Raw genomic sequence first — 22047 nt, forward strand, 5'->3', positions numbered from 1 at the left:
TTTTATTATTTTCATGTTTGTTTTGGATGTTTCAATCGATAACTGTTTAGTTTCGAAATTTGAAATTTAAACTAAATTACCCTTATCATTATTGTTTTATTATTTTACAGGAATAAAGGCTTTAAATTTATACATATGCAAAATATTAAATGTTCTTACTATAAGTATTGGAGTATTGAGCATTGTTGTTTTATTTGTTTTTTTTAGATGCACCTTCTTGTGTTTTTTGTTAGCAAATATCATTTGCTTATATATATATATATTATAAATAATTTTCATTTTCATTTGATTCTTTGTAGAAAGGCAAAGAATCAATATATTTAGATAAGATTTTTTAGTATTCCAAGTCAGTACAACAACAAGGTATTTGCAATGATTGGTTCAGATTCATATTTGCATTTTTTTCCCCATATATTCTATTTATAAAAGGGGATAATTTTATATATCTACTTTGTACCTTTATTTTTAGTAAATTCCAATGTTATCCTTTCTCAACAAAATGAACCTCTTCGAGTGTAGGTATTCATTCAGAAGAAAATAGATGTGATCTTTCTAATTTTCAATTCACAAAATATATTTATGTATTCAAAATTAAATTTTTATGTAGAATATGTGCAGTTGGTGTTGGCGGGATGCAAATCTTCGAGAGTCATGTTTGATGAACACCAATTGATGCAAATGATGCAAATGGAATGTGACTATTCAAAGGGTGGTGGTTACACATCGAACAGGTGCTTCTTTTCATGTAGGTGTGAAATGCATATATATAAAAAATAAAAAATAAAGTGTTTGATTATATTCTTAATTAAAAATATATATATTTCATATAGCTAAAATTTAGAAAAATACCAAATCTTTTAAAGAGACAAGTATGAAAGTAAATAAAGTAAATTTATGTAAAAAGTTCTTATACTTAAATTACCACACGTGCATAAATTAGTTAAGAGTCTTGAATTTTTGCTTAAAAATTAGAATAAAGATTCCAAAACAATTAAGAAAATTGAGATTGTTGAATTCCAAAAAAAAAATTATTAATTTTCAAATTAAAACACTATAAGAAAATTGTGATACCATGACATTTAAAAACTATCATATTTAGAATTCATGACAGTTATTTTTTGACATAGTATATCCCCTGTAAATGAATGATTTTCAATGACTCTTTGAAAAATGTCATGATTGAGTTTTAAATGACAACAAATAGTTGTTACTAATGAACGTAATATGACATGTTATCATTGTCATCAATTGACTCAAAATTAGCTAATTTATGTAGGATTTTAGTAATGATCACAGTTATAAAATGTCAAAAAGGAATATAGTGACATTTTTTCCTTGTCAAAAATAAATGGACCACGACAATTTTCATTGTCATTGAGATCTGAATCAAGACGAATTTTGTATGTTAAAAATATTATATCATGATATATTTTAACTGTCATGGAATTTGACATTTTTATACTTTCGTAATGTCATTAAGATGCACTTTTTGATAGTTGTTATTTATGTGAACCTTGTCATTATATACAAGATTTTCGTAATGAATTAATGATTTTCAACCCCAAGAACACAAATATAAAATACTTTCATATATATAGAAAATAAGCATAAAGTTGATAATATTTTTACATAAAAGATCAACAAATAACCATTACTAAAGGTTTTACAATATGCCACATCAAATTACATTTCAATCAAAGTTTAGCTATTAACCCTACAAAAAATCATATAATTATATCAGTGCTCCATGGTTTTTTTTTTTTCTCCAACAAATTCTTACAAAACTTGTTAAGAAAATAAAAAATTATTTTAGAGTTCAACTCTACCCATCAATATTGATAATAATAACAATATAAGAAGGTTTTACCTTTCCAATGTTAACATTTTTCCAACACATTGATCTTGCCCAAAACATTGAGTTCATAACCTATATCCACAAGTACGAACACCCATAACCAAATTGGGTAAATGTTTTACTTATACAACATGGATATAATAACCTATACTTGAAATTCATCCATGTCAACAATCATAACAATATTCAACAAAAGTATCCAAAATGGTAATAAACACGTAATACTCGACAACAAATAGCATCCTTCTTTTCCTTATTATTATTATTATTTTCTTGGGAGGAGGAAGGGGGAGGTATACAAATGAAAAATATAAAAACAGTCATATACTTATTGAGCACCAATAAGTAGTCAAAAATGACAAGAGATCTTGTCAACCCATACATTTCTTTGGATAATCACCACAAATTCTTCCTAGAATAAAAAGTCAATACTCAAATTAATCTATATATATAGCAATCTAAGTGTTCTTATATACCATTCAAGCACTAAACTCACCACTTTGTTGGTCTTAATTCTCCTTACTTTGTGAATGTACATGTATTTCTTCTCCAAAAAATCATTTACAAAAAAATGCAGTCCAAAAGCAACAAAAAACACTAAGTACCACATATTATGTAAAAAAATATGTGTGATCCTACGAACTCAGCCCATTCAGAATTAGATAAATTAATGTTTGAAATTTTAGGATATTCCTGAACATAAATACATAAAAATAATAAGGATTTCAGTTGTTGTACTTACATGAAACTCTTTGTTAAGTTGAGAACTAACAAAAGCATTCCAATGCTCTTGTCGAATAAACGAGTATTGAGTTGGAGGATATTTTAATTTCTCTAGACTATCTTTGAATAGCATTATATGTTTCACCGTCAACATGGATTTAAATTGACGCAAACATCCACCAGCATTCTGTATAAGGCTCTTCTCCAATCTAGAATCAACCACAAATCCACCCTATTTTGAATCCATTAAATGATACACGTTAATCCATAAACAACATTATCTATGAACTAGGAAAATGTACAATTAGGTTGTTACCTCATTCAGTTCATATATCTTATCTTTGAACTCTTGTGGCACCTTTTTCCAACCATCATATATAATTGGAATATTGAACTGCACAGATGTTCCAATAAAACTCTTCAACTTCTTTGCATTCTTCTCGATTGGTTGACTTAGTTCATTATACTCAATCACTCTTTTACGACCCTTGCTACTGATACGAGTGATCTCATTCATCCTTGTAGGTCCACGTTTTTTGTTCCCTTTTTAACAGTAATGGGAGATACAAAACCCCCACTACGTATAATAACGTCCTGTATGTTATCTATAAGTTCAGTATTAGCTTCATAAATGCAATGAACAACAATTAGTTTATATTCTGATAGCTTTGTAAGAAGAAAACAAATAATTTAACAAAAAATCAAGAGTGGATATTGAATCAATTACATAAAAGAATAACAGTTCATAATGAGTTTAACAATAAATAACTCAATAATAATAAAAACTCCTAGTTTATGTAACATTGCACAATAATTAAAACTTAAGTATTTATCTCATCTTTACTCTTTCCAGGGATATCAAGTAATATACCTATGATATTCATGCAAACATTATTTTCAATATGCATGACATCAAGATAGTGACATGCAATTTTTTCCAGTACGGTAATTCAGAAAATATAGGTGTTTGCTTCCAATAGTCATTTCCAGCTTAGTCTTTCAATCTCTTGCCACACTTCTTTCCACATGAAAGGTTCATGTCCTTGAGTTTCAGCTAGATGGCCTCTCCTGTCAAAGAATGTGGAGGACTTCCATGCTCTTGCTTACCATCAAAAGTTTTTTTTTTCTTTTTTTCTTTTTTTTTTTGTCTCCTGAATGATTTCTTGGCAAATATTTTCTCTGTCTCATGTATGCATTCTTTTTTCCATGTTGTAGTCTTATTGAAGAAGTCTCCTCCCCACATATTGGACAAGTGTTATATCCTTTGACACTATGACCACATAGATTACCATCTATGAAGCATAGACACAGATACGGCTACATGATATGGATACTTCGGATACGATGATTCGTCAATTTCTAAAAAACTAAGATACGGATACGTCTAAGGATGCGTCATTTTTTTATATATTTTTTTAATATATATATTTCTAAAAAACGAGGATACTGATACGTTAAAGATACTTTTTTTAAAAAAAAAAATCTAGGATATAGATAAATTTAGCATACAAGTTAATAACAATAGCACAAAATGGAATACAAATACTGAAATACAATACAAAAAAAGCAACATCTAAGATGTTGAAGTACAATAATTAATAAAATGCAATAGAAAAGTGACTCATATTGCAAAGAAGAAGAAGAAGATTAGAGAGAGAAGTATGAAGATAAAAGGAGAACTTATTGTTGAAGATATCCAAATGGTTTATATTTTGGTGGACTTTGTGGGATTCAAATGTGAAGATGGAGATTGGATGATTCTAGTATAGATTTGGTCCGTTATTTATTTATTTTTCTTTTAATTTTGGACTCGTTGAGCTTTTTAAATAGGTTGCCTAATTTTAGATTGGAAAAGATTAGATGAGTTACTTGTCTTTTTCCTTAAAAAAAATATGCATAAAAATAGATACGTCAAATTGTGTGTCAGATACGTATCTGAAAAGTATCTGAAAGTATAAATACGTCAAATCGCATTTCAGATACGTATCTGAAAAGTATCTGGAAGTATCAGTATCCGATACATGTCTGATATTGATTCTTTGTCTCACATGAAGTATCTGTGCTTCATAGATTACTATATACAGGAAAATCATCGATAGTTCACAGTAAGACAGCCCCCAAAGTAAAATATTCTTTTTTATATGCATTAAAATATTGAACCCCTTCTTCCCACAAAAGTTTCAAGTTGACAATCAAAGGTGCTAGATAGATATTTATATCATATCCTGGCTATTTTGGACCCGATATCAATATTGTCAACATCAAATACTTTTGTTTCATACACGACCGTGGTAGAAGATTATATATTGTAGTAATCACTAGCCAACAACTATAGTTAGTTGATAAATCTCCATATGGATTTACTTCATCGGTGGGCAAACCTAAACGAAGATTTCTTGAATCTAAACCCAAAGTTGGCCATAAGTGATCTATCAATCTCCAAGATGGAGAATCAGTTGGGTGTCGCATAATACCGTCTACTTTCCTATCAGTTGCATGCCAACACAAATTCCTTATATGTTTAGAGCTCTTAAACATCCTTATGAATCTTGGAACTATCGGAAAGTACCACAATTGCTTAACAGCCACTCCTTTTATCTCTTTAACTGAGTTTTAAGTATCTTCCATCTTGATAAATTAGACTTAGGACATTTAGTGATGTTTGCATACTTTTTCATATACAAACAACAATCATTTGGACATGCATCTATTTTTTGGTAACTCAATCCTAAGACACATAACATTTTTTTTGTTTCGTACATGGAAGTTGGCAGTTCATTGTTTTCAAGTAGTAGATCATTAATTATGGACAACAATTCTGAAAAGCTAGAATTACTCCATCCAGACCTAACCTTTAAGTTGTACAATCTTACAAGGGCTGATAATCTTGTGAAATTTTTACAATCTAGGGTATAAAGGCTTCTTAACATCATCATAGTGTCAAATCTATTGGGTACATCAGAAAATTGTTCATGAGTAGATTGCACCATGCCAAATACACTAAATAAATCACCATCTTCTTCATAATTTTCACTCACATTATTATCTAATCCATTGTTTAACATTCTTTGTGGTCAAATCTTCTTCATATCAAAACCACACCTTATAACTTTGATCAATTCCATTGGCATACAAGTGATATCTAATTGTTGTAACATCGTTGGATACACGACTCCCACATTTCAAACATGGACATCTAATTGTATTGGAACCATTGCTATGGTGTAAACCAAATTCAATGAACTTTTCCACTCCTAACTCATATTCGCTAGACATCCTGTTTTTCATCATCCATGACTTGTCCATTGTATAAAAATAGAAAACTTAGTTCTTTGTAATTAGCCCCCCAAACAAAGGAAAAACTACACGAAATGTTATTTGTCAATCTGGTATGAGAATGAAGTATATTTTCCAACTTTTACAAATTAAACTTAAAATAAATAACAATCAACTTACAGTTACCTATTAAAATGGAAACTAAAGCAACCCAAATATATACATAACCATGGTGGAAGAATGAACCGAAAAACATATATTTTAAAACAACCTAAATATGCATAAACCATACACTATTGAAAAACAGACATACATGTGTATAAACCAAAAATGTCGAACTTCAACACAAATCTAATTAAGTCAAATGGCAAGAACTAAAATCTAAAAACAAAGTCTACTTCAAATTCTTGGACATAATATTAAGTTAGGGCTTTAATATATTTTTATTAAAAAATTAATTGATTATATTTAATGACAATTATTAAATGTCATTAATTGATGACATTTTAAAACTGTCACAAATTATAAGAAATTCGAAAACTTCCACTTTTTTTTTTTTTTTTTGCAAAAGTATTGTAATTAAAGTGTGGGGTGAAAGAATTGAACATCATACCTCGAGGTCGATAGTATTGTGCCAGTTGAGCTACGCTCATGAAAGCAAAAGTTCCACTTTTTCCCGCTAAAAACGTGAATTTTCACATTTATGGCACTTTCCTTTCCCCCTTCTCAAATTTAATGTACAAATTGATCATGGTAGGTCAAATTTCCTATAGTGGAATTTTACATGTATCATATTAGTCTTTTAAAATTAATATATAATCAGATTTTTTAAATTATATTGCATTAAACTTTTTCATAAATTTTATGGAGATTAAAATAAACTCCAACTATTATTTAATTATGAAAAAATCATCTTTAAACAAAAACTAAACATCTTTTAGTTATTTTCAACTAAAACTACAAAATTTTACGGGGCCATAGAGTAGAATATTTATCTTATTATTTAATTCTTATTTTCTTCATAAAATTCTCTTTTGTCATTCTCTTCTAGTAGTTACTTAAAAAAAATTGTTTGATACTCTACAATATAGAATAATTTATTTACGGAAAAACGATCGTATGAAAATATGTTATTACATTTTCTAACGCTTAAAAGTTTGTGGCAATTATATATATATATATAAAAAAATATATATATATATATATATATTTATCAAACTTAAAAAACACTATATTAAATATTTTTTTAATAAAAACTACAAGATGTCACGTGCACATGCACGTGTTTCTTAACTAATAAATATAAAATGGTTAAATTTATGTTCTCCTTTTCCCAATACAAAATGGATGGGAGAACAACGAGTCAACCCACGTTTGATTTTACTGTTTTTCGTTTGTTTATAAGTAATGTCCATTGCTTGGCTGTGACGAGAAGGAAGCGGGCTGCTCCTCTGTCCTAGTTTTTCTCGCTCTTTCGTATTCTTCAACCCATCGGCCTGATCTCTCACTGCCCTTTTTCTTCAAGGTTTTTTATTCTACGCTTCAACCCTTCTTTTTTTTTCTCCCGTTATTTAAAGTGGGGTTTCTTTCTTTTACTCTAAAACCAGATTTCTCGTTCTGGGTTTTCGAGAAACCACTTGATTTTGATTGCTTTGTGTCTCAATTTCTCTAATAGTTTTCACTCTGTTCAAGCATTTAATAAGATTCCATATTCTCTCTTTTGTTTGTGTTATTGTTATTTGATTGCGACTCTCAAGCCTAGGAGTCATTAAAAAAAATTAAGTGTGTTGATTATAATATTCATTCGTGGAAAAAGGGCAAATTGATCCGTACCCTTCTATTATTTTAATCCAGTTGAAAACTTGTATTCTCGTTATTATTATATTTGATTTTCGATTTCTTTTCTTGCCCTCTTCAAACGGTAATCATTTGGTGAGATAAAATTACTGAGGTTTAGTTTTGATTAACTGGTCAAGTAGGTGTTAACATATCAAGAAGGAACGTTATAATGGCAGAAGATGATATATATACAAAAGATGGTACTGTTGATATTCATAAGAAGCCTGCTATTAAGAAGAAGACTGGAAATTGGAAGGCATGTCGTTTCATTCTTGGTATGTTTTTCTTTGTTTTTTAACATTCTAATTTGATTACTCTATGAAATTTGTAATGATTGTAATTGTAAATTTAGGGAATGAATGCTGTGAAAGATTGGCATATTATGGGATGAGTACCAATCTAGTGAACTATCTTCAAATACGTCTCAATATGGACAATGTAGCTGCTTCAAATAGTGTCACCAGTTGGTCAGGAACTTGCTACCTTACACCATTGATTGGAGCTTTCTTGGCTGATGCTTACTTAGGAAGATATTGGACAATTGCCAGCTTCTCAATCTTCTATGTCTTTGTAAGCTTTTATTGCAAAATAGAACAAAGTTTTCTTTAATATTGCATGAAAACTTGAACTGGGCTGGCCTTAGCTGCTGTATTGTAGTGATGTTATGTTTTGATGTATGGTTTTGTAGGGCATGACATTGTTGACAATGGCTGCTTCAATCCCTGGATTAAAGCCATCATGTGATAGTACTGGTTGCCATCCAAGTGGAGGCCAAACCACTGCCACCTTCATAGCGCTTTATTTGATTGCTCTTGGAACTGGGGGAATCAAGCCCTGTGTTTCGTCTTTCGGGGCTGACCAATTTGATGAAAATGATGAAGTTGAAAGGAAGAAGAAGAGCTCCTTCTTCAATTGGTTTTACTTTTCAATCAATGTGGGTGCAATGATTGCCTCCTCAGTTTTGGTGTGGATACAAATGAATGTAGGCTGGGGATGGGGCTTTGGAGTTCCTGCAGTAGCCATGGCTTTTGCCGTCATGTTTTTCTTTTCTGGTAGCTCGCTGTACCGTCTTCAAAAGCCTGCAGGAAGTCCTCTTACGAGAATCTTGCAAGTTATAGTTGCAGCCTGTCGGAAGCACCAGGTACAAGTTCCAGAAGATAAGTCTCTTCTTCATGAGACTGCTGATGATGTTGAGTCGAAAATTGAAGGAAGTCGAAAGCTTGAGCACACAAACAAGTTAAAGTAAGTATATTCATCAATGTAGTTATTGTCATTTGAGTTTTTACTATAGATTATCTGAAGCTAAACCTCTATTTATGATTCTACTATTGCATGATCAATGCTTAGAAGAAGCTAATTGGCATCACAATGCTAACCTTAACAATTATGAACCGATTCTCATATTATCCTAATTAGTGTTGCACTATCTGTCTCTCAGGTTCCTAGATAAGGCTGCTGTAGAGACCGAAAATGATCGGATCAAGGGCCTACCGAATGCATGGAGACTTTGTACAGTGACTCAAGTTGAGGAGCTGAAGAGCATTGTCCGGTTGTTGCCTGTGTGGGCCTCTGGAATAGTATTTTCAGCAGTCTATAGCCAAATGAGCACCATGTTCGTTCTACAAGGCAATACAATGGACCCGTACATCGGACCAAGTTTCAAAATCCCATCAGCCTCCCTTTCCATCTTCGATACCCTCAGCGTGCTCTTCTGGGCTCCTGTATACGATAGACTCATTGTCCCGATGGCGAGGAAGTTCACCAACAACGAGCGTGGATTCACGCAGCTACAACGGATGGGAATAGGACTCGTCATCTCTGTTTTTTCCATGGTTACGGCAGGTGCTTTGGAAGTTGTCAGGCTCAACTACGTTAGAAAGAACAACCTCTACAATGCCGAGTACATTCCCATGTCGATATTCTGGCAAGTTCCACAGTACTTCCTCATCGGTTGTGCTGAAGTTTTCACTTTTATCGGACAGTTAGAGTTTTTCTATGACCAAGCACCCGACGCGATGAGAAGCATGATGGCTGCCCTGTCTCTCACAACTGTTGGATTGGGAAACTACTTAAGCACATTGCTTGTTACAATCGTGACAAAAGTGACGACGAGACACGGGAGGCTCGGGTGGATTCCTGATAACTTGAACATGGGACATCTTGACTATTTCTTCTGGCTGTTGGCCATTCTCAGCGTGGTTAATTTCTTTGCCTATCTCTTAGTGGCTAAATGCTACACTTACAAAAGGGTAACAGGTCATTTGCATTGAAAATCCATTCTTGATGGCTGTTACATTCTCAGTTCTTAGCTTTTAACTACATTTTAGTTGAATAATTGAAGTGGCTATGTTAAGAAGTGGCTATGTTAAGAAGTGGTAGAGCAGATAGATATTGTTCTAACTCTTGGTTGTTTTATCTTTTCCTCACAAAAATTCTTTTGTTGAATAGTCAAAAAGTGTGGATGGAAGAATAAAAGTTTGACAAACTTATTATTGTTGGTGTTTCAAAGGCTCTTTGACTTTGAGGATTTGTTGGTAATATATGGCTTTGTATGGCTTTTTGGGTAATGAGCCTCTACTTTGTCTTCCACTTATTTTCTGACTGTCTTGCTTCACTTCCTTTGCTTGCATGAAGCTTGTTGGGATTCTTTCTTTTTCCTCTCTTTTCTTTTTCATTGGTTGCTTTCTTGACTCTGAGGGCTAAAATTATTGATTGGTTTTTCAAAACAGTGTTAAGGAAAAGGATTAAAGAGTTAATGTGTGGTTTGATCAATGAATGTTTGTTTGGCTATTGTAATATTATTATTAGGTGAAGAATCATTGCTAATCTTCAAAAAGAGAAAATTTCACTATTTTTTCTTGAGAGGGATGATGGCTCATATCTCAACTTTAAATTGTTCCCACCTATTTAGCATATTGAGGATACCAACCACAAGGTTTTCTATGATTATGTTCCAAAATTGTCCCCAAAATCCGTCGTATCTTTTTTTTTTTTGGACTAATTAACTCCAAGTTCACATTTCCTTTTGACATATTTAAGAAGTGGTTTGTTTATCGGCTAATTTACTAATAATGTAAGGAAATGAGAGGTTGAACTTTTTCTTAATGCATGTGTATTTGATTATTTCTCGCTGAAATTGGCATGGTTTAGTTGGTTTTATTGAAACTTTTCTCTCAAAAAAAAAAAAAGGTACTCTACCCTACAAATTAAATTCACAATTCTTGCAACAATGCTTTTGACTTCATTTATTTCAAGATATTGATGTCACATCAGTGATATTGATAACAAGAAACAAAACAAGAATCAAGAGTTGCATGATTTTCCTTTTCTTTTGGGCATTGCCTGTCTCATTCTAAACTGGTTTTGCTTAGCCAAACGATGAAATCAAATCACGTGCAAAGTTTTAGAGTAAATTAAGAAGCATTCTTCTTCATTCTTCATTGATCCATTCTCCATTCTACTCCAAATGGAAAATTAAATAAAAATTTCGAAACTGTTTCTCCATCCGTTTCCAATAAACCCAGTAAAGAAAACGCTTGAACAAAATTTAAAAAAAATATATAGCAACTTTAAACCAGAAAACATGTTTTTGAATTGAATCCTTCCCCCAACCAAATATCAGTTTAATACAGTCGAAGAACACTTCTTGCGATGGACTGTGCTTGATTTGGTTTCACCTTCCCCGACCCGCCTCTCCGGCTGCCCCTCAATGGCGTCAGGTAGAATCGAAGAAGTCCATTGTCGACGTTCGTCGGAGAATGTCGAGCACTCCGATTCCTCTCCAACACTGGCTGTGGCTCCTCTTTCTTCTTCTTCCCATTCCCATTAGACTCTGCATTGCTTTTCCTTGAGCTACTGAAATATCCACTACCCATCATACTTGAACTCCTCCAACTAACACTGCTGTTACTTCTAAACATTTTGGGATTGAATCCTCCTTTGACATCACCATTCCTATCGCCACGCAGCTCCGGCCACGACTCCGAATACGACCGCTCCACGCCATTGGGTCTACTACTCTCTCTGTCTTCCTCCTCATCTTTGTTTCCACCCCGCCGGTTAATCAATCCCCAGATTTTCCAACCCTTCCCCCACCCTTTGGACTTTTTCGACTCTTCTTTCCGATTCCCCGTCCCGACCACCGATGCAGCATCGTCGAAGGACCCGGAACAGTCATCTCGCATTGAATTGGAGTTTGAATCTCTATCTGGGATGGCTAGTTTTGGGCCATGGCAGACATCTGTAGTTGCAGGAGAAACTTTGGCGTTCGAAACAGATGATTTCATGTCATCAATCTCAGCCACCACAGCCGCGGCGGTCTTTCTGATGGAGTTGGACCGGTCGAGGCTCTTCCGTCGACGGGAAGAAGAGTCTGAATAGTAATCTCGGGTCTGTGAAGACCCGCCCGGGATATTTTCGTCTTCATTGGTTGAATTTATGGAGTCTTCGACGGGAATTTGGGTATCGGAACGGAAGACATGGATAGGGGCGTCTTCAACGACGGAAAGCATGGTGGGCATTCTTGGGAAAGTTCTGCTGATCAAATACCCGTCCCAAGAAGCCCTAGGTTCGTCGAAGGAATAACGGGGATCGTCGAAGGACATTCGGCCGGCATCGAGAGAAAATCTCGGATCAATATCGCAAGATCGTCGACCGAAGCCGTAATCGGCAATTTCCGACTGGGTTTCTCTGAAATGGCGTCCGATTGGTTTCTCCACCGGCAATGTCGTAGATCCACCGCCATTTCTCTGCTTCTTCTCCTTCTGTTTATCCCTCCATTTCTGCAGCTTCTTACTGAAGACTGAAGCCGCCGACCAGAAGCTCCCCCTTCCGGCTGGCTTCTTCGTGTGCGAATCGAGATCTATGTGATCCTTCATGGTTTTGAACTCCTCCTGTAGTTGCACCGATTCTGACCCTAATTCGACCTGAATTTCTTCTTCTTCTTCCTCAACAATCTCCTGAACACCGTTTTCAATCACAACATCCACCACATTGGGTTGTCCAGAAACCCTAATTTCTCCGTCGCCGTCCGGCTGCGGTTCAAGGCAGGACGAAATGGGGTCCTCCAAATTCTTACTCTCAAGAATAATTTCAGGACCAGGAGCAGCAAGAAGCCTAGAAGAAGCAGAAGCGTCCTGAGAAAAGAGAGAACAGAGAGTGTTACGAAGTCGAACGTCGCAAGATTTCCTCTGCGGTTCAAAGACGGCAGAGAAGGCTTCGTTCTTAGAAGCAGAAAAGGATTTAGCACGACGAAGCTCAGGAAAAAAAGAAGAGGGTCGATTAGGAGGGGCAGGTCTGAAAATGGCTCTAAGAGCAGAGGCAGCAGTGGAATGGGGTTTCCGGGAAGAAGAAGAAGAAGCAGCAGAAGCAGAGGAATCGAGTACAGAGAGACGCTCGCAGAGGCATAAAGGGCAAAAAGCAGTGAAATGTTCTTGTGGGTGACGGGGGCAGGGGGCGGAAGGACGGTGGGGCAAAGGCGGCAAAGGAGGAGGAAGAGGAGGAGGTGCTGGTTGTTCGTCGGTGGAGGGATTCATAACAGAGAAGGGGAAGCTATGAGAGAGTGAAGAAGAAGAAGAAGAAGAGGAAGAAGAAGAAGAAGAAGAAGGTCATGATAGAATACTGAGAAATTAAGGAGAGAGGGAATGAAGAAAGTGAAAGAAAGAGAAGAAAAGGGGTTAGAAAAAGAGAGCCACAGCCTCCTCTTTCTTCTCGCCTCTGCAAAAATTTTCAACACTGTTTGGTTTCAACGGACACACAAAGACGAAGAGAGAGATTTTGCAGTTCCTATTGGGTTGCCCCACACATCCTTTTTTTTTTTTTTCCTTCCCTTCTCAATTTCGTTAAATTACAGATTCAGTCCTTTAACTTCTATCTATTTGCTTCCCTCAATTTGAACCATGTCTAAATTTTCTTTTAATTTTTTTAAAATAAACTCACATTAGAAATACTGAATTGAGTTTTAAAGTTTAGAATGAGAAAATTTGTATTTGGAATGTAAGAGTTATATTTAGTTTAAATGAGGGGAAGGGAAGAGTTGAGGAAAATATATAATTAATCAATAAATGTGCAAAGAGAAATCGAGGAAAAAATAAAATTTCTCGATTATTGTGTAAACTTCAATGATGAATATTATTGAAGTTAATAAAGTTATTGTTTAACATTAATTCACGAAGTCAGTGGGTCAAATATCCCCAAATAGATCAAGAATGAGAAAAATATTCATTTGCATGAACAAATTAGAAAAACCAAGTGGGATAATTGGTCATTGTCCAACGAGATAATACATTTGCAATTGTATTTTGTGCTCGACTAATGTATGAAAATATTGCACATATATTGAAGAAGCTAAGTGTAAGACATTTGTTGTTATTGACTCTATAACAGCGAAATTTACATCAAATCGATTAAAAGGTTGAATAGCCTTTAGAGAATCAGATTCAATAAGAATTAGGGACTCGAACGAAAAAACGGATAATAAAGCCTCTACAATTGTCCAATATCAAAATGTCCATTTACTTGCTTACACACAACAATGATGATGTTAACATGATTGTCTCTCAAAATCCAATATAGACCTCATGTACTGTCAATGTTCGACCAAGCAGCACCACAGGACAAGGCCATTGTCGAAACTGTAGGAAGAGTTCATCTGTATACAACTGGATGATCAAATTAATTTTATATTTAATCGGTATTTAATCTTTAATATATTTAGACGAATTCAATTTTTTTAAAACATAAAAAAATAAATGAATTATTCAACATAAGTTTAAATTTTGCGTTTAATTGATTCTTATGGGTAGATATTAAAAAAATTAGATAATCTAGATGTTAAATTGGTAATATTGAAAGATTTAAATATGGAATTAATGTAGTAGATGACATAGAATGAAACTTAGAATTGTGTGGGGATGATCTAAAATGACATGATGATTCAAATTTTCGTTCTATGTCACCTACTACACTATTTCATATCTCAATTTCCATCCAAATTCTAATACATTTATATTTCAAAGATATTTTTGAAAAGTTTATAAAAGTTCGAGGATAATATTGTCATTTTTAAAAGTATAAGGATATTTTTGAAACATATGACGAAGTTCAAAGTATTTTTTATAATTTAACCATTTAATTAATTTATATAGAGGGAGTTGCCTACGAAATGACTATTCTACACCCTCCGACATGTCACTGCCTCCTATTATTCTAGGCTTCTGCTTTGCTTTGCTTAAATTTGTATTATCATCTTAAATAGAAATTCATCTTTTAATTTATTTCCAAATTGTCATTAGCTCCCCTTTTTTAATTTTTAATATAACAAAATTATATTAATTAACTAAGTTAGTTTTTCGTTGTTTATATTTATATTTATTTTGACTACTTTTTTTTTCTTTTCTTAAAATAACCACAAAGTACCTTAAAAAAACTATAAAGTAAGAAATGAAATTTGTGTGAATTTGACTTTCTCATTTCTGAAAAAAAAACATTTTGGGTTATTTTCTTTTGTAAATTTTGCTATATCAATTTTAATAGCCTTCTAAATTTAACATCATTAATATATTAATGACCGCACGCAGATAATATTATTTGACATTCATCATTTATATAAACTAATGTTAAAATAACGAGTTTTTGTTAAAGTGAATTTATTTCAACAATAATTGATATGGTCGTTCTCTCTAGAGATTCGATATCTCATTCATGTAGTTATTGTACTAATAAAATCAATGGATCACTTCGTATTTTTATGATATATACTATACGTAAATATCGAGATATAAAAATGATTAAAAAATTAGTAAAATAGAGATAGTGATATGTGAGGGGGAAAAAAGTGGAGGGTGGGGTTGTGATGTGTAAGTAATATAATTGTTGTCATCTCTCTCTTTTTCTCCCTCACATTTCGCTTTCTCTCTCAGTGCTTTGTTTTTTTTTTGTTTTTCCGTTTTTTCCTTTTCCTGTTTGAGTGATGTGTTTGTGTTGGGTTTCTTTTTGTTTTTCGATCTATCCTTTCTTTGCCCAACCAAACAAAACATCTTCTTGCAATTATTTGATTTAACTTTTTACGTGTTTAACGTTAAAAATAAGTCATTTAAAAAAATATATTCAAATATAGCAAAGTCTATCTGCGATAGACTTTTATTGCTATAGACTATTTCCAGTAATATAGTTTATCATTGATAGACTCCTACCAATGATATAATCTATTATTAATAAACTATCTAAATTTTGTTATATTATGCTATATTTGTTAATACTTTGGATCTGATTGTTATATTTATAACTGTCTATTTTTTTAATAATATGTAAGATGAGAGATCAAACCTTAAACTTCGAAGTTAATAGTATAAGTTCATATCAGTTGAACTGTGATCATGACAGTCTAATAAATTATTGAACTTTTATTTTTTTTTTAACTTTTATTTTTGTTTAATAGGTTATTAATCTTTAAAATTTATCTAATAAGTATTTAAACTTCCAATTCGATGTCTAAGAGATTTTTAAAATTTTCAATTGCATGTCTAAATAGTCTTTGACCTTTTCAATATTTTTTTAAAAATTTACTGGTCTACTATACACAAGATTTAAAGTTTAAGATTTCTTCATAAATAAAACTCAAATCTATAAATTTATAGGTAAAGAACTTATTAGACATAATATTGAAAATTGAGAAATCTATTGAACACAAAATTGAAAATAGAAGGATGTATTAGACTCTTTTGAAATTCAGTGATAAAATAAATACAAACTACAAAATAGAGTAAAAAAATGACTTAATAGGAAGCTGTTCACATCTTTATGTAATTTGATAATTGCATTCAGAATCATTTAATTATTGAAATCATAGTTTCCTTAACTTGTCCACTCGAAAAATTTTCTTCATCAATTTATTGTGTCACATCAGCATGCTTTTTAAAAATATAGTAGGACCAACAAGTATTTATGAAAATAAATTTATAATATAAATAAATAAAGTATGGTACTAGGTGAATATTATAAATTTTTTCCGCACACCTCATTCCCCTAGTCCCTATGCCCCATATAACTTTAAAAACGCTTTAGTTCCATTTATAAGTTAGTTTTGAAATATAGATTACAGATACTGAAAATTAATACAAAATAAAAGTTGTTTAAATTAAAATGATGCAATTGTTTTCTTTCTCTTTTTTTCTTCTCTATTTTAATTGAGAATTGAGTTTTTTAAAAAAGAAAATATGAAAAGAAAGGGATGTTCCTGTTCTTTTCGGCGATGGTTTCGTAAAAATAATGACCTTTTCATAGAAAAGAAAAAAAATAATAAAAATGATCATAAAAGGTATCGTCCCTATTTTTGCGAGCAAGAAAAGAAAAATCTATTATTGCTTACTTATTAATTTCAAAACTATAAATTGATATTCCCCTTCAAAAGAAAAAGCTACATAACGATTACTATAAGTTGATTTTTAAAGGAATAGATATTCGTTCGTAGGAATATTATTTTCAAATGAAAAACTTCATGCGATTAAATATCAATTAAATAACTGATTGGTACTTATATGATGGAGTTTTTTATTTTGCCATTGTATTTTTAAACCTTTAGTTGGAATATATTCTCCTCCAAACTATTTATTTAATATTACCATGGATCAAAGCATATCTTTGTAAATAATGTTTTGAAACTGAATATCGTTTTGTCTTTTAAATTAAAGTAGAGTTATATAATGGAGGTCGTGCTGGGCTTGATAAGAGAAATATAGGTTGAAGAATACACACTGCACTTGATCTTTTTGGGCTGAAGAATACTCAGACCCTATATGAATACCAAATACTACCTTTCTTATTCACACAACACAAAACAAGGTGCTAAAAGCACCATCCGTGTGATGAGAGATCTCGACCTTACACCTTGATGGTTGAGATTAGAACTTGGCACTTCTTCTGATTGTAGAACTCTAATGTCTATACTTTTCTTTTCTTTGTTGCAGAGAAAATAGAGAGAAAAGAAAAGAGAGAATCGAAGGGAGATGCTGTCGGAAATCGCAGGGGCGATGAGGCTTCAGTCGTCTAGGCGATGGGATGTAAAGTTGGAAGTTGTCTAGACGATAAGGGAAGAGTCGTCTAGACGATGAAGGCTTTACTGAAGATCATCTAGATGATGGGGTTCAAGACAATGAGCATCTACACGATAGGGGTGCCGAGGTTAACAATCGTTGGCTAAAAGCTCAACGATCATTGGCTAAAAGCTACACGATCGATTGATCAAAGGTATACGATAGAACAAGACGATAGGGAAGAAGATGAACACGATGGTTTACGTGGTTCGACCAAGGATAGCTTAAGTCCACGGAGAAGCTGACGGAAGTTTTTATTAGGGAATCTTACAAGATTGCTATAAGTTAAGTCTTAAGCTTTCTTGATACAATTTTTCTCTCACACATTTACAATTAGTTACACAGTGTATTTAAAGGTAGCTTGAATGTAACAATTTGTAACCACTTTGAAGTTATTTTCTCCTTTTTGTATTAACAGATGGAGGTGGGTGTGAAAATATTTGGTAGAGTTGGAATCAAGGAAATAGAAAAAGTTGAAAGAATTAGAGTCACTATTTAGTGAGTATCATTCTCATCAAAGTGTCCGATTAGTAGCCATTAAAATAGAGGAGGAAAAAATTAAACCAGAGTCGTAGCTCTACTACCATATACGACTAGTAAATAATGTAGTAGACAAGTCTAGAATAATACATGCTTTCACAAGAAGCATACAAAGAAGAACATAGATATTTAAAGGAAGAAAGTAAACTACATGTCTAACTGTTAGAGGATAAACAATAAAACAAAAAGGTAAAAGAAAAATACCTAAAAAACTAATATAGTAACGGTAAATAGTGAAAAGGTATAATTTAAAATATATATATATATATATATATATATATAGTCCTAAAATACCAATCACCATCTTAAAACATCTTTGTTGAACTAAAAAAAAAAAAATGAAAAATACAAGTTCGACAATAAAACAAAGATATCAAATTACGAATGCATTCTCTCCAATATTTGGTGTAAAAGTCGAAGTTTAAACGTTGTAGGACCATTTCTAGCGTTCTGTTCCTGATATTTTTTTTTTTCGAAAACGTCCCTAAGAGTTTTTTCATTTTTAAAAAATAAAATAAAGGTTTTTCGTCAATTTCATTTATCGTTTTACTCTCTAGTTTTTGCTAACCAAACAAATTCACTGAGGGGTTGTTTGAAGCGTTGAGTTGAGATAGCATGTTTAGAGTTCATATGTCTATAGAGTTTATATATTTGTAGTGTTTATATGTCTGTGTTTGAGATGCAAAGTTATTTGGCCTGAGTTCATATATCTATGTTTGAGATGCAGAGTTAGTTCATATGTTTAGGATATCTGGTACATGATTTTGAACTCTAAATAATATACTTTTACTATTTTTGTTTTATAACTTTTTTATTCAGTAATTTTACACAATTTTGTTTGAATAAAATATGGATTGCAATTTTGTTCTTTTAATTGTTAAAACTTTTCTTTCTTTCTTTCTTTCTTTCTTTCTTTCTTTCTTTTTTTGGGCAATGAACAACAATTAACTCAATATATTTCTTGTAGAAATATGGTTAAATAAAATGAGAAATCAAAGAGAAATCAAAACTTTTTATTCCTAATTTTTCTCCATGAATTTCATTGTCATCTTCTTTTTCGTCTTCTTCATGTTGTTGCTTTATACTTTTATTATGTAATAATTTTTTTTTAATTAAATCTCTCTCATAAACTTATCAATCAATGGAATGTCACCACAATTCTTCAATAATTTCATTTTCAATTCCTTTAAATTTGGAGGATCATTAGAGAATAAATCTTTATTTTTCATTACTTCTTGCTGGAAAATAGTCTAGGAAAACTTTTTTCATTATATATATACTTTATATATTTTACATATTTTTCAACTACATACTTTTCGTCTAAATATTCTTAACACTTATTTAATATGTGAATTCAATTAAATAAAAAAAAAAATTACAATTTTTTACGTATAAATATTGCACTAACCCTACAACATACTTTAACAGTCATCAGTCTTATAATAGTGGAGGTGGTTGTCGAAGTTGATTATAAAAAATGCTTTCACTAGAGTTTGTAGTTTGAGATAGTTGTCAGAGCCTAAAGTTGGTCGCATGAAGGTGGTATTGGAGTTGATTGTCAAAGTTCGTCATTGGAGGTGGTTTTGAAATCCCAGTGTTGGTTGAGCGAAGGTGGTCATCAAAGTTGATCATCGAAGATGATTTTTGTCAGAGATTGTAGTCGGAGGTAGTTGTTGGAGTCCGAATGTTAATCGCATGAAGGTGGTATTAGAGTTGGTTGTCGGAGTTTATTGTTGGAGATGGTTGTCAAAGCCCCAAATGGCTCTTTGAAGTTGCTCGTTCAAAGGTGGTCATTGAAGGTATTTTTCATCGGAGTTTATAGTCAAAGGTGGTTTTCGGAGCCTACAAAGGTGATTGTCAGAGTTGGTCATCAAAGTTTGTTATCGGAGCCTGAAATTGGTCATCGGAGTTGAGTCAATGAAGGTGGTTTCCGGAGCTCGAAATTGGTTGTCGAAGTTGGTCGCGCGAAGGTTGTCGAAGCCCAAAGTTGGTCATCGAAACTATCGTCGGAGGTGCACTACAAGAAGTTTTACCTGTTCCGACATTTTTTTTCCAAAGAAACAATTTTCATCGGCATAGGTTGGTTTCTCCCAACGTAATTTTAATTTATCGGCCAAAATGAAGCAATACCTACGTTTTCTTTACATATTTATGCCAACACAACTAGACACTTATCCCGACGCACAACGTATCGACCAAAGTTTTTTAAAAAAGTCTATTTTTCCTTTTCCCCCATTTTTCCTTCCCCCCTTTTTCCTAATTCCCACTTTTCTGTTCTCCCCATTTCCTTTCTCACTCCACTTTCCTTCCATTTTCCTCCACTCCTCCCTCCCCCCATTTTTTTCTCCATCTCCTTTTTTTTTTTTTTTCGCAAGCTTGGAGTTCTGCGGCCACATGCTCCTCCGACGCCGGCAGCTGCACGCTCCTCCAACTCTGACAATCGCACATAGTAAGTTTACCAATTGTGTTAGCATAATGTTTTTTTTTTTTTTTTGTGTTGATTAACATTGATTTTCTTGGAAAAAAAACAAGTTAAATGGTGGGGTATTAAAGTATCATTGACTAAAATAAAGACCCAATTGCAACTTCTAAATGGTACATTAGCTCATTTCCAATAACTTTTTTCTCCTCTTTTTCAAATTATTAAAATGAATGCATTAGGAAAGAAATGAAAAAAAGTACACACTTTTTACATTAAAAATAGTGTGTTTAACTAAAGGTAGTAACTTGTAGTTAAATATACTCTTTTTTCTCTATCTTACTTGTATTTGTAACATCAATTTTAAACACTTATCTTGTTATTGTTGTTTTATTTACAAATAGTTGAAAAAAAATGGGGTGAAAAGATTTAAACTATATGGATGATGATTAGAATTTCGACATTCCATTAGTATGTGATTTATGTTGATAAAAAAAATAGAAAGTAAAATTTATAAAGTTAGAGAGAGAAACTTAATTACTTATTTAACTAAATTTAAAATGGTGTATTGCAACTTAATTTGCTTATAGATTGTGGCTAGAGGGACTTCGCGAGCATTTGCTAGAGTTCAAAAAGCTTGTAAAATATGTAGTGTATAGAAAGCATGTCAAAAACTATTCTTGTGGACATTGAGTTACAAGATGTATTTCAATTGTTATCTAGTTTCTTTGGATAATATGTTTGTTATTCATACTTTTTAGGAACTTTTTAGGTTGCTTTAAGAGTCAAAGTGTCATTTAAACACTTTTTAAGAGTAGTTAGTTTGGCTTTGAGAGTGGAAGTGCCTCTTAGATATTATTTAGAAGCTTTTAAGTTAGTTTTCAGAGACAAAGTGACTTACAAGAACTTTTTAAGTTTTTTTTTTAAGTCAAAGTGTCACTTAAACAATTTTTAGGACCTTTTTAGTTTGAGTTGGAGAGTGAAAGTGATACTTAGGAACTTTTTAGTTTGGGTTTGAGAGTCAAAGTGACACTTAGCCATTTTTAGATTGTTTTGAGAGTGAAAGTACCTCTTAGACACTCCTTAAAAGTTTTTTAGTTGGTTTTGAGAGTTAAAGTGACTTTTAAAAACTTTTTAAGCTTTTTTTTAGAGTCGAAGTATCAATTAGACACTTTTTAGGAGCTTTTTAGTTTGGGTTGGAGATTGAAAGTGACACTTAGGAACTTTTTAGCTTGTTTTGAGAGTCAATGTGTCACTTAGACTCGAGCTTTTTATTTTGAGTTTGAGAGTGAAAGGTACACTTC

General features: G+C 32.5%; 1 protein-coding gene and 1 pseudogene across 3 annotated transcripts; one reads left to right on the forward strand and one right to left on the reverse strand.

The window, feature by feature from the left end:
• Positions 1–7189: 7189 nt before the first annotated feature.
• PTR5 (peptide transporter 5) lies at positions 7190–10260 on the forward strand. 2 transcript variants are annotated; one of them, XM_039047478.2, is made up of 5 exons: positions 7190–7379; positions 7834–7968; positions 8046–8263; positions 8382–8935; positions 9132–10260. In XM_039047478.2, the coding sequence occupies exons 2-5, from the start codon at positions 7863–7865 to the stop codon at positions 9961–9963; spliced, it is 1710 nt and encodes a 569-aa protein (XP_038903406.1). In that variant the 5' UTR covers positions 7190–7379; positions 7834–7862; the 3' UTR covers positions 9964–10260. The 2 variants fall into 2 exon arrangements, with proteins under 2 accessions (XP_038903406.1, XP_038903407.1); XM_039047479.2 differs by having other exon boundaries at positions 7196–7379; positions 7831–7968.
• Positions 10261–11094: 834 nt separating this feature from the next.
• On the reverse strand, positions 11095–13445 carry LOC120089806 (protein OCTOPUS pseudogene; annotated as a pseudogene). Its single transcript, XR_016524257.1, has one exon. The product of XR_016524257.1 is annotated as a protein OCTOPUS pseudogene (transcript).
• Positions 13446–22047: the final 8602 nt, after the last annotated feature.

Source organism: Benincasa hispida, chromosome 11, assembly GCF_027475165.1.
Source record: "Benincasa hispida cultivar pf3 chromosome 11, pf3_genome.v1.1, whole genome shotgun sequence".
NCBI classification, from domain to species: domain Eukaryota; kingdom Viridiplantae; phylum Streptophyta; class Magnoliopsida; order Cucurbitales; family Cucurbitaceae; genus Benincasa; species Benincasa hispida.

What these genes read in the sequence shown, in the direction of transcription:
- PTR5 (XM_039047478.2), top strand. Translation starts at nt 7,863, where the DNA reads ATGGCAGAAGATGATATATATACAAAAGATGGTACTGTTGATATTCAT. An exon ending in TCTCAATCTTCTATGTCTTT is followed by an intron (nt 8,264 to 8,381) that starts GTAAGCTTTTAT and finishes ATGGTTTTGTAG; the next exon opens with GGCATGACATTGTTGACAAT. An exon ending in GAGCACACAAACAAGTTAAA is followed by an intron (nt 8,936 to 9,131) that starts GTAAGTATATTC and finishes TCTGTCTCTCAG; the next exon opens with GTTCCTAGATAAGGCTGCTG.